Here is a 12,987-nt window from a genome sequence, read left to right on the forward strand (position 1 = left end):
TGGCTCGGCTGCCTTCACTTCGTGCCATGGGTTCTACACGCAAGAGGACACGGTGGACATCGCCGACGACATGGAGGATGTCGAGCCCGAGGAGGAGGTGGAGGCGGAACAACCGGCAGTGCCGGAGCCGATGACCAAAGGAAGAAAGAAGCAGCGGGCGTCCAACAGCAAGTCGGCCGAGCCTCGGGTCAAGTGGATGGCGAAGGAAGACGAATGACTCACCGGTCCCAATGCCGATGGTGCCCATGCCAACGACGAGCACTGCTAATACGCCGAGCTCTCCCACGCCGAGCTCTCCCACTCCTGCAAGCAAGGAGCTTGTTTGATCGTCGGACTATTGTCTTTATGTTCGAGCGCCGACATGTGGCATGATGATCGCCGATCTGTGGCATGACGATTGCCAACTTGTGGCATGATCACCAAACCTGCATCGTTGGTAGTGGGAAACCTGCATTACCAAACCTGTGGCATGATCACCAAACCAAAAACTGGGGGTGCGGCTGGAAAGGTGACCCCCGGTCGAAAAAATAGCCGCCGCAAACGCCTAAAGCCTTTCACCGGGTGCGCCAGGGGCTGAACCGGAGATGCTCTCGGCCAGCACCCTGTTACTTGTCTGCTACCAGTAGTGGCTAGCACGTGTCAGTTACCCTTGACGAAAACACTTCAACGACGCGCCAAGTATGATAACGAAAGTGAACATTTTCGTGATGATAAATGGATTATTACCATGAAATACTTCCGCAATAGCATAGGTATAACTATCTTTATTGGGTCACAAAATCGTCATAGGCGTATGTGCCTCACAGAAAACGTGACTTATTGTGACAAATGTGTATTATCACAGATGTATTTTTTTTGGTAGTTTTAGTCCTTCTTCCGCACCCAATCTTGACCTCTATCTGAGCATTTTAATAATATAGATTTCTAATACTCACACAAATCTCTCCATATATATATGTATATATATATATATATATATATATATATATATATATATATATATATATATATATATATATATATATATATATATATATATATCCAAAACACATATATTCTCATTCACACACATAGTCCCATTCTTTAAGTGAACAACTTTTTACTCACCTATATATCTCCCAAGAGAGACCGATCGAGTGAGATGATGAGAGAGACCGATCGAAAGAGCATGCGTGGATGGCTAAATAGCTAGCTAGATCTAGTTGTTGGGGAGGAGAGGTGAATCTAGCTATCTAACTAATGGAGAGAGTGTTATGGTGGAGGGGGGAAATAATATAATGGGGAGAGGAAGAGAGGTGGGACAAAGAGAGATGTGAAAGAAGTCATTTATGAAGGAGAGTTATGGTGGAGGGGTACGTTAATGAGGAGAGAAGAGAGGTAGGAGGAAGAGAGAAGAAGAGCAACAATGGTGTGGACAGTGTGGAAAGGGGAGAGGAGGGGGAGAGAGGTGAAAGTGGGGAGGGGAGGGGGTAAAAATGTGGCAGCCGCAACTAGCAGTAGCGCTGGATAACAGGGAGCGCTGTTGCTATTCTATTAGCAGTAGCGTTGCATACCAGCGAGCGCTACTACTAAGTGGGGCCAACTAGTAGCAGCGATGCTGCAAAAAAACGCGCTACCGCTAAACACTTTGAAGTAGCGCTGGATTTTGGGTGACGCTGCTACTACAGCTACCGTCGGTGGCATCGTATGGTTCCACATAGTAGTAGTGCCTTTTCAATTAGCAGCGCTACAGCTAATGTGTTATTAGCAACGCTTTACTCGATCAGCGCTGCTGCTAACTATCAGCAATGTTTTTTTTATTCCAGCGCTACTACTGAGGTCCTGCCTATAAGGTTTTTCCTAGTAGTGGTAAAGGATTGTCGAATGGGGAAAACCAGTTCACAAACAAAGACAGAAGACAACAACAATGAAGTTCACTTGGATCAAACACATGAAAGTTTACCTCATTCGGTGGATTCTCCTTCGAGAAAGGGGGCACCAACCTGGTGCCCCTAGGATTTTCGTGCACGGGGTTATGGATTTGAGCTTGTCCTCCAACTCCTCTGCTCTGATCTCCTTCGGGTGAATGCGGGTTGGGTCATTCGGTCCTCCATACCTCCACATGGGGTGGGCTCTCGCCTGGAGGGGTTGGATCCTCCGCTGAAAGAAAACTTCCACAAGATCCATCCCGTAAACACCCGTCCATAACAGCACAACCAGCGTGATTACCAGGATGTCTACATCCAGCTTCTCCTCTTTCGACACGGTCAAAGAAGGTGACGACTGGACTTGCTCAGCCGAGTAAGGCGGAACACCCGACTAACCCTCACCGACTGGGACGTACTGGCAGTAAAACCAGGAGTACTGCCAACTCTTCACGGAATCACGGATGAACATGTGGGGAAACTATTCTTCCCTCTAAGCTGTATTCCTATACCCCCGCAGAGATGCACTACATGTGTCCTCCATACCAATTGAGAAGACTTCTTCACCGTCATCCCTCGGCAAGTGAACAAGTGCTTGAACAATCCCCGCTGCAGATAGCATCCGTGGAAGTTCTGGCACAAAGACACAAAGGCAGCTAAATACAAGACGACATTCGGGAGATGATGAAGCTACGCGCCAAAGAAATCAAGGAACGCGTGGAAGAATGTATGCGGGGGCATACAAAAACCTCTCTTCACATGGGTGACGAGGAGCACAAGCTCGTCCCCTCTCGGTGCGGGCTCCCCCTCACCCTCCTTCGGCAATCGCCGGCTCCCTGGGCCACAAGCCCCTTGCTCTCGAGTTCTAGCAGGCATCCCTTGGAGATGCGGGACGTCATCCAGTCGCCCTGGATCCAGCCCGACGGTTGCGCTCCGGCACTCAACGAGGACACGCACTCGCGCTCTTCACCATGTTGCACGGCGAGATGATCGAGGCGGATGGAGGCTGGGGACGGGGAAAAACTCTCGGCCGTGACGACAACATAGATTGGGGAGAGGAGTGAAATGTCCTGGATCTAATGGCGTGATCCTGTCCTCTCTCTGTCTTGCCCCTTTTATACGCCACCCATGGATTCCGAGTAATTCACCTGCGAGGAGGGGCTCTGCACGGTCCCTATGACAGCGCGCCGTTTCCGCTCCCACTTGCGCGCTCCCTCAATTATAAAAACGCGGAAATACCGCCTCACTCACAACCCGAATGGATTCCACATCCATGGTTCAGATTGAAATGAGACGAACATCCAGTGGCTCGTCCTTCTATAGGACTCCAATCACTCGGAATAGACGAGAGGATGACCAGATCACCCTTACCGTAGCGCTAGTGGGATCTGTCCTAACTCGCCGGTGGGCATTCGGAGCTCCATGCTCACAATCGTCCGAATCAACAACTTATCTTCCCGAAAGATAAACAATTGCTACCGATTGCAAGCATGCGGACATGCTGGGACACTCCGAATTTTTCAATCATGAATCTGTAGTGGTTTATTGAGAGTCTGGGTGAAGTAGCCCCGAGTTAAGACAACGGCGTATCCGAGACACCGAGGACGGGAAGAAATGCCTTTCACTCGGCCACTAAAACAACAATCGATTCGGGGGCTACTGATGGCGTTGTACATTAGGGGTAGGGAAACAGACCTGCATTCCAGGGCCCACCTAAGGCCCCACATGGACATCAATGTCCTAAAAGATACTGATGCGGTTTGGATCTCACTCGGGCAAACATGTTCTCACTAGGCTGCACAAGGTCACTCAGACCATCTTCGATCAGTCGGACATGCCCCGACACTCGGACAACGACAAGGTGTGGACGATGAAGGGACTGCAACGACCATAGACTTAAACTACCACATGAAGTGGAGTGAAGACCAACATTACTAGTAACGTTAGAGTTAGAGATACTGTTACTAGTAACTTCCTTAGTTATTAGCATTAACTCACCCTTGTAATGGCGCTTGGCCGGTCGTGGCGCACACTATATAAGCCGCACCCGAGCTCGTGGACAAGGGTTGAGCATTCTGTAATCTCACAGTCCCCATAAGAAAACACTAGCCTTCGGGCTGAAGACGTAGGGTCGTTACCACTCCTGAGTGGGGCCCGAACAAGTATATCCGATTGTGTAACCACTGCGCCGTAGCTAGGCTTCGCCCCCTCGTTCGTACCGCCAGTACTTTTATCAGGATCATTCCCACGACACACGGCCTCGCCTAAATATCCCAACGGCGACGCGCTCGGTTGCTTCAACCCCAATATCACCTTCCCGCGCACGCCCTCCGCTTTCTCCGCCGGCCTCAACGCCTAATACGCCAACTCACCGATGTACTCAGGTTCTTCTGCGATGGCTCTACGTCGTGGGGACCTGGCCTTCGCACCTGGTTCGACGCCACATTTCAGCAATGTCGACGCTGAGATGGACGACATCATCGCGAATGGCTCGGCTGCCTCCGCTTCGTGCCACGGGTTCTACACGCAAGAGGACACGTTGGACATCGTCGATGACATGAAGGTTGTCGAGCCCGAGGAGGAGGTGGAGGAGGAACAACCAACAGAGCCGGAGCCGGTGACCGAAGGAAGAAAGAAGCAGCGGGCGTCCAACAGCAAGTCGGCCGAGCCTCGGGTCAAGTGGACGCCGAAGGAAGACGAATGCCTCGCCGGCCCCAACGCCGACGGTGCCCACGCCAACGACGAGCACTGTTAATCCGGGCCTAACGCCTACACCTACACCGAGCTCTCCCACCCCTGCAAGCAAGGAGCTTGCTTTTTTATCGCGGACTATTGTCTTTATGTTCGAGCGTCGACATGTGGCATGATGATCGCCGATCTGTGGCATGACGATCGCCAACCTGTGGCATGATCACCGAACCTGCATCGTTTTTTGGTAGTGGGAAATAGAACTTTGAATTTTATGGGCGTCTCGGACCAAAAACTGGGGGTGCGACTGGAAAGGTGATCCCCCCAAGCCGAAAAAATAGTCGCCGCAAACGCCTAAAGCCTTTCGCCAGGTGCGCTGGGGCCGAACAGGAGATGCTCTCGGCCAGCACACTGTTACTTGTCTGCTACCAGCGGTGGCTAGCACGTGTGAGTTACCCTTGACGAAAACACTTCAACGACGCGCCAAGTATGATAACGAAAGTGAACACTTTCGTGATGATAAATGGATTATTATCATGAAACACTTACGCAATAGCATAGGTATAACTATCTTTATTGGATCACAAAATCGTCATGGGTGTACGTGCCTTACAGAAAACGTGACTTATTGTGACAAATGTGCATTATCACAGATGTATTTTTTTTGCGGTAGTTTTAGTCCTTCTTCGGCACCCAATCTTGACCCTATCTGAGCATTTCAATAATATAGATTTCCAATACTGAACATAATTGGAAAAGAATTAATGTAAATAAACTCTGAGCGGCAAATCAATATATGCGCGCCTAGCAGGTATGCTCAAAAAAGGTAAATCATGCTGTCACGGTAAAGCTATATTTTACCAGTATTAATTGTCGGTAAACCAGAAATGGCAAGGGAAATAATATCCCCTAAGATACGTTTTTAAACCGAATTAATGAGTACAATTAAACAGTACTGAGGGTTCGATCTATATATATGCTCCATACTAGTACAGCACTCCAGCACACCTACTCAAGCAGACGAACACCAAGATGGATCTTATGTGCCACGAGAAACGCTCTGCTTCTCTTGTCACCCTCCCCGATGACCTAGTTTTCATGGAAATCCTGGTGCGACTGCCCGTCAAATACCTTGTGCGCTGCAAATGCGTCAGCACCTACTGGCGCGCTCGCATAGAGGATGGTGACTTCGTCCGCGAGCACCGCGACCGCTCCAGCGCGAGTCGGCCGTCTTTGCTCATCATCCCCCGCAATGTTGGTGAGGGTGATCGAGAAGAGTTCGACGACGACATCAGCTTCTACATCCTCGGGCCGGGACAGGAGCCAGACACCTTCGAGGACAAGGTGGAGCTGATGTGTGAGAAGGCATGCCCACCCGAATTAGTGGAAGGCATCACAAACTTTATCTACCCCACGCACTGCGATGGCCTAGTCGCCATTGCGACTGGCACGGATCAGGTATTCCTATGCAACCCAGCCACCCAGGAGTTCGTCGCCCTGCCGCTCGGCACCCCGGACGTCGACATCGACAACATGAGGCCTCCATCGGCAGCCATCGGCTTCGACCTGTCGCAAAAGCAGTATGTTATCGCCAGGTACTTTTACCGGCGCCGGTGCTTCGACGAGTCCACTGGCAAGCTTGACTACGACATCGGGCATGAGGTGTTCACGCTCGGGGACAACTCCTGGTCCTGGAAACCCACCGTCGACCCTCCGCACGCTATCGGTCATACGCGACCGGTGTGCACGGGAGATGTCATCTACTGGGGGTGCGACCACATGGAAGACCCCCTTCCGAGCTCGTTGATGCGGTTTAGCCTGCAGTACAAGACGTTCGATTTGGTGCCATGCCCTCCTGGTTTTGCCTACAACTCCGCCATCGAGCATCTGGCAGATCTGAACGGGAAGCTGTGCTACGTCAACCTTACAACCTCGGAGAATACCTTTGACGTGTGGCAGCTGGCGGACGACGGGACACTATGGTTGCCGCGTTGTCGCATCGATCCAGATGACTGCTTGGATAGTGTTGCTTTTGGTTCCGTTGCCTTCTTGCCGCTTTTGACGGCCGGTGGAAGGATGCTGACGATGGTGTCCGACGATGAACAGAGGTTGTACTGGTGCGATGAGAGGAGCGGAGATGTTGAAGAAGTCGTGGACCTCGAAGAGGATATCGATCTCGAGGGATGGGATGACTCAGACTACTGCATTCACCACATCGTCCCTTATAGGGAGAGTCTCATCTCCATCACGAACTGTAGGGTGTAATGCTGCTAGCCCAACTAAGCAAGCGGATGTGAGATATCTTGTGGACTCAATCTTTTTCAATTCATGTTTTGTTCAGGTTTGAGTGATACCAGGTTTTTGCCCCATAGTTTGTGTCCAAATCAGGCACAAATCAGTGGGTTTCCTGATATTGCTCCGAGCTCGCTATTTCTCTTTCCCTGCCTCTTGTTCTTCAGATACCAAAAAGACTTTGTATTTCTGTAACATATAAGAGTAATGGAAAGAGGATAGCCCGGCTCGAATAAAATGAAAATAAAGGCTTTGAGTTTGGGAAACGTTTGGAGCCCGTCGCGCATTTTTTCATCCAAATTTACTGTAACCGGTGTTTAAATTGGCTACAAGCATTTAAATTTGTTATAATTTGTCCGTTAAAAAGACGCATCTACGTTTGGTTGCAACCCGAGTTTGTTGGATTTTTTCGCTACAACCAGTGTTTTGATTTTTACTACAACCGGTGTTAATTTTTACTACAACCGGTATCAATTTTTGCTACAACCGTTCACTAAAAAAGATGCATTCACGTTTGCCGGAGTTGCAACCCGAGTTTACCGGATTGCTTTGCTACAACCCATATTTTGTTTTGCTACCACGCATCACCAGGGTCGTTTTTTTTGCTACGAACCACGTTGATTTTTTTTTGCTACAATCATAATTTTACTGCATCTGTGACTGAAATTTGCTACAACGCTGTTTATTTTTACTTCAATCGATGATTCCGACGCGCCGACGCAGAGCAGTGCCCTTTGAATTTTGGTACGTGTAGCTAGCAATCATATGAGTAGAGTCCAAAGCTCTTATATACATGCATGTGTGAACGCCATAAAAAGGAGTGCTTTGGTACCCCTCCCCCAAACCCAAAAACATTGAAAAGGTTTTTCTTGTTCACTGAATCAAAAGATTAGGAATTACTTGATAATTAATTAATTAGAAACCGTTCCTCGATCGTCTCATCTTTCTTCCTCTCGTTGACTCGCCTCCCCGTCCAGTCGTCTCCCTTGTCAAGATTTTGTTGTTCTCTTTCCGTTCCGAGCATATTCTCTCATGGTCATACCATACCGCCCGCTCCCCATCTGTTCCTTTTTAATACAAGGGTAAGTTGGGATGTAAGCCCTGGCTCAATGGTAAACAACACTATGGTTGATGTGTTTGGCCACGGTTCGACGTCCCACTTTGGAATTTCTCCTATAAAGCAAAGACAGGGGTGGCTTCTAATTCCCCTCTTGTTCTTGTTATAATCCATCTCCCCCGTAAATCCGTTTTGAAAATTGTAAACTTCTTAAACTGAATGTACCAAAGCACACCCCCCATAAACGGTCATGTATGTCTTCACAATGATATTATCGACTCATCACAGCAAGAAAATGGATCAACTTTGAGCTATCCATTTGAATTGGCAGACGGATTTTGCGACCCCCTTATTCTGGTATAGTTCTATTAGCTTCATGACTAGATAACATGTGTTACTCTCTCCATCCATCTGAATAATTAAAGTCATCGTTAAAATTGGAGTAACCAGATGAGATTATACCAAATTATAGACGAAAATATGGCAGTTTCGCCGTGATTAATCACTATAATCCTCCTATGAAACCATTTGTTTTGAATTGGCGGACAAATATTATGGTCGCATTAGTTTGGTATGATTTTATAAGCATAGCGACCACACACATTACTCCATCCTTCGATCTAGATAAGGCTACGATAGTGAGTAACCGTTAGGAGAACCGAGCATCGTCGCTCGGGTGGCTAGCGGAGCGCGTGTGCTCCCAGCGCACCAGCGTTCGAGTCTTCGAGTCGGTGTGTGTGATCGGGTGTTTCTTCTATAAAAACTAAACCACCAAGGACTAGACCTGGTAGGTCGGATATTCTTTTTGTTTATAGGGAAAATATAGCCATTTCTCTGGTGAGTAATGACCAGAATCCCGATGTAAAAAGTAAAAGCCCATCTAACGTGTCGGCTGTCCGGAATCAATATGTCATCTTATGCTGACTCCCTTCTACTTGGTTTGCGGCTTTCTGTGTACACGCCTGCTCAATATATCACTCTGGTGCGTACATAGAACAGGGGCATCTATCCAACTATAAACTACAACAAAAATAAGGGTTATATATTAATTGCAGAGCCAGTACTTCCTTTTTTCCCTAATATATGACATTTTAGCAGTTTAATTTAAGCTGCTAAAACGCTATATATTATAGTACGGAGAGAGTAATTTTTAGATTACGTGGACAAATTGTTTTTACAATACAATTACGTTAAAACAAGTTAGCTAACATAATATAGCTTAATAGGATACAGACGATCAAACCCAGCTGGCGATAGAACAGTTGGACTGGAAAAAGTTTGCACCATGTAAACGTTAGAACTTTTCTGTTTCTTTTTCTTTTATTTGATTGAGCTCAACTGGTCTAACTCTCGCGGCACCCTACTCCCCTCGCTCAATCCTGCCATCCCATGAACATTAAGGCGTAGCACTCAACCTGCCATTACTCTTTTTTTGTTGCGGGTGAACCGGCCATTACTCTTAAACCCATAGGCGTGCCCGTTATTTTATGTAACGAGAGAAATGTATTAGAACTAAACGAACGGGTTCATTTTTTTAGGATATAAAAATATTCATCAAAAAAGAGCAAGATAATTTACATAACAATGAAGAATAAAGTCTGGGACGACGTCTAAAGTTTCAGACTTGCTAAGCTAAGACATCCTAAGAGAGTATTCTACTATGATTGGAACATCAACTCCCATGTATGCATTTGGGTCAGATATAGCCGACTGTCCCACTCCATAATAAGCTTAGTGCATCCCAGATTCGCCGCAATGATCAGACCACACCTGATAGCTGTCAATTCCGCGCTGAGATTGCACTAGACACATACGGGTGTTGCACAAGTTGTTGAAACCAGGAAATTGCCTTGGTCATCGCAAGCAACAGCACCGCAGGCTCTTGAAAAATTGTCTGCATGGAATGACGCATCGACGTTAACTTTTACCTCTTACTTCATTGGCTTTTTTTTTTTTTTGGAAAGATCCAGCAATTGCTGGCCTTGCATGTGTTCAGTCTAACCCTAGACAGCTCTAGACAACGGTGGAAGAACAAGGAGTTTTTCCGGGGACGAACGACCAGTTGCGCACACAACATTTTTTCTTTTTAGAACACCAACTTGGCATGGACCAACTGTTCAAATTCATCGCTGCGAATACATGTTCATGTTCACGTCGTGGTAGTGGAGCTAGCGATCCGCCGGCCAGCGAGCACGACGCGCACGGCGCTGCTAACGGCCAGCTCCACTATCAGCAAGAACACACACATGCAACTGCTACAAGTACACATACTACACATACGGCACATACCTACACATGACCATGACCCAGCATGTGAACCCGACCTGACACACTGACGTCGGTCGCACCATCATGGATCGGACCTGACGCGCTGATGTCGATCCTACCGTGCTTTGGATTATTTTCAACAATCATCCCCTAAACCATAATCTCGCCACGCGGCCTGCCCACAGTAGCCCTGGCTCGTCGTTGTTGTCTTGACCGCCCGATGCCACCGCACGCCTACACGCCCGCTACGGCGTGTCGTCTGCTCGCAAAAGCCGTGTCACAGTTGCCGCATCGCTCGACGTCGAAGCCGTGGGCCACCACCCATCCGAACTTGCCGCGAGTCGTCGTCGTCACACATTCGCAGCGCTCCGCAACCGCACTGTCGAGGCCTTCATGTCCGTCGCGCTCGTCGCAGACTCATCGTGCGCCGCCTCTGTGTTCGTGTCGTTATGACAGTCGCAGCGTCACGCACCTCCATAGGCCGAGCCCAGAGTTCGCGCAACCACCAGCGAACGCCGCCGTCGCCAGCATGCCTCCGGCACGGTAAACACCGCCCAAGACAACCAAGCTCCTGGTAGCAAATGTTGAGTTAACCCTAGGCTGCTCTAGACAACAGTGGAAGAAGAAACAGGGACGTTGGAGTTTTTCCGACGACGAAGCGTCTGGCTGCACACACAGTCTTTTGCCTTTTCAGAGCACCAACTTGGAACAGACCAACTGCTTAAACTCATCCCAGCGAATACATCTTCACGTCCGCAGCTTTGTAGTCCTACAACTATGCAGCGTCCTTTTGAGAGCACCAACTTGACACGTTTCAATGCAAACAAATCCGTGGTTCGATGGTTAGGAAGACTGTGGTATCCCTGTTTATCAGTTCAAGTTTCAAACTTAACGTTGGTGCTTGCATTTTCCTTGATTTATTTCAGGTCTTCCGGCGATGTGCTTTCAGTGGGAGGAGACGTTCCCGTCAACAACAAAGGCGTCAGTGATGACTTTGTCAATCTCAAGATGATGTGCTGGCTTAGTCTTCTAAAAGTATTCATAGGAACAGGATGTACGTGCGTGCATTTATAGAGGTGAGTGTACGCTCGCCTATATGAACGACTTTGATTATACTCTGTTAAAAAAGAACTTGACACGGACCAACTGCTCAAAGTCACACACGCAAGTAGCAAAGCTAGCGATCCGCCCGGCCAGCGCGCATGACGTGCATAGCGCTGCCATAACGCCAGCTCCACTACCACGACGAACACACACATGCAACTACTACAATTACACACGCTACACATACACACATACGTACACATGACTGTGACCTAGCTCACGAATCCGACCTGACGTAGGGTTTAGGGTTTATTTTCAACAGCATGATCATCGGCAGAAAGCAAAGAGAGTACAAAATGGTGTCGATTCTAGGATCAATAAGGAAAATGAAGTCAAAAAGAAAACTGCTAGAGGACCAACCACAGTCTGATCCGCCCCTCCCTATGCATGCCCTATCTCTCACGGTAGATCCCTGAAGGGGCTCTCAATGCACTTAAATCCTGATAGCGTTCATAGCTCGATGGATGATCGCGACAGTCGACAGGGTTTTCTTCCGGAAGGAGCACTCGTTTCTCTCTTGTCAAATCACCCAGCAAGTGAGGAGAAACAATGTCTTTGCCCCCTTCCTTCCGTTGGCATGTGTGTGCTCATAGATGCGGCGGACAATCAATAGAGCCGGTGCTTGGTGCCACTCCTCCCTGGGTGAGAACGATGAGGGTCCCTCCAACAGCCTATCGCTGCCCGCACCTCATGTGATTGTGGACACTCCCAGAAGAGGTGATGGGCAGATTCGAGGATCCGTAGACACAGCTGACAGAAATATTCACTGAGTCATCCTCTTAGCTGTAACCGATCGTTACACCATAGCCTGTTGTGAAAGAGAAGCCATGCGAACATCTTTATCATTCCTGGCACCCAGACCTCCAGATGTCTTGGTCAAAAGCGGAAGCCTCAGACCAGCGATTTGATTTGAGCTGAACAGATCGCATCTCATGCGTTCCCCCCCCCCCCCGCGCGTGGGCGGCCAAGGGGCTCCAACCCTAGCCGCTGGTCTCTCCCCATCCCACCCCTCTCCTCCGCCGCCGCGGGAGGAAACCGCCGGGCTAAGCCCGGGCGGATGGCGGCGGTGGCGGAGGAGCCTCTCCTTCTCGCGCGCGTGGGTGTCGCGGGGCATCCAGGCGCGCGGGTGTGCGTCCCCAGATCCGAGACTCTGCGCGGCGGTGGATCGCTCCCGGCGGCGAGCGGCGGCAGATGCAACTGCTGCATCTAGTCGTGGCGCTGTCTCCTCGGATCAGCAACGGCATGGAGGGACTTGGTTGGCTGGTCAGCTGTACGCGTAGTTGGCCCTTTGGTCAGATCTGATATGGCCTGAGTGGCTAGCTTGCTCTGCGGTGGCGGAGATCAGTGGTCGCCTGTGCGCACGATGTGAGATGGAGATTCGTCGAGTGGATCCGGGAGAAATCCTTGTTCTTGGCTTGTTGCCAAGTCCGACGATGGCGACACTCTTCTATGTCGTCACCTTCTTGGGGGCATCGCCGTGGAGAAGCTTAAGACCTCTATCCGCTATCTCCGGGGGAAACCCTAGATCAGTAGATCGGATGATGGCGGCGTGCAGGTGTCGCTTTCCTTTTGGAGACGTCATTCTTGAAGGTGTACACGGGCTTGAGAGACCAGTGGACGGCTTTTTTGGTGGAGCGGTGTTTCATCTTACTCATTGATGACGGTGGATCTCGA

General features: G+C 49.2%; 1 protein-coding gene across 1 annotated transcript; it reads left to right on the forward strand.

Moving 5' to 3' along the window:
• Positions 1 to 5,624: 5,624 nt before the first annotated feature.
• On the forward strand, positions 5,625 to 7,026 carry LOC123428329 (F-box protein At1g47810-like). The gene has a single exon (XM_045112525.1). It carries the CDS (start codon positions 5,625 to 5,627, stop codon positions 6,855 to 6,857), a length of 1,233 nt encoding a protein of 410 aa, XP_044968460.1. The 3' UTR covers positions 6,858 to 7,026.
• Positions 7,027 to 12,987: the final 5,961 nt, after the last annotated feature.

Source organism: Hordeum vulgare, chromosome 2H (assembly GCF_904849725.1).
Source record: "Hordeum vulgare subsp. vulgare chromosome 2H, MorexV3_pseudomolecules_assembly, whole genome shotgun sequence".
Classification (NCBI taxonomy): Eukaryota; Viridiplantae; Streptophyta; class Magnoliopsida; order Poales; family Poaceae; genus Hordeum; species Hordeum vulgare.

Coding starts and splice junctions, on each gene's coding strand:
- LOC123428329 (XM_045112525.1), top strand. CDS start 5,625: ATGGATCTTATGTGCCACGAGAAACGCTCTGCTTCTCTTGTCACCCTC.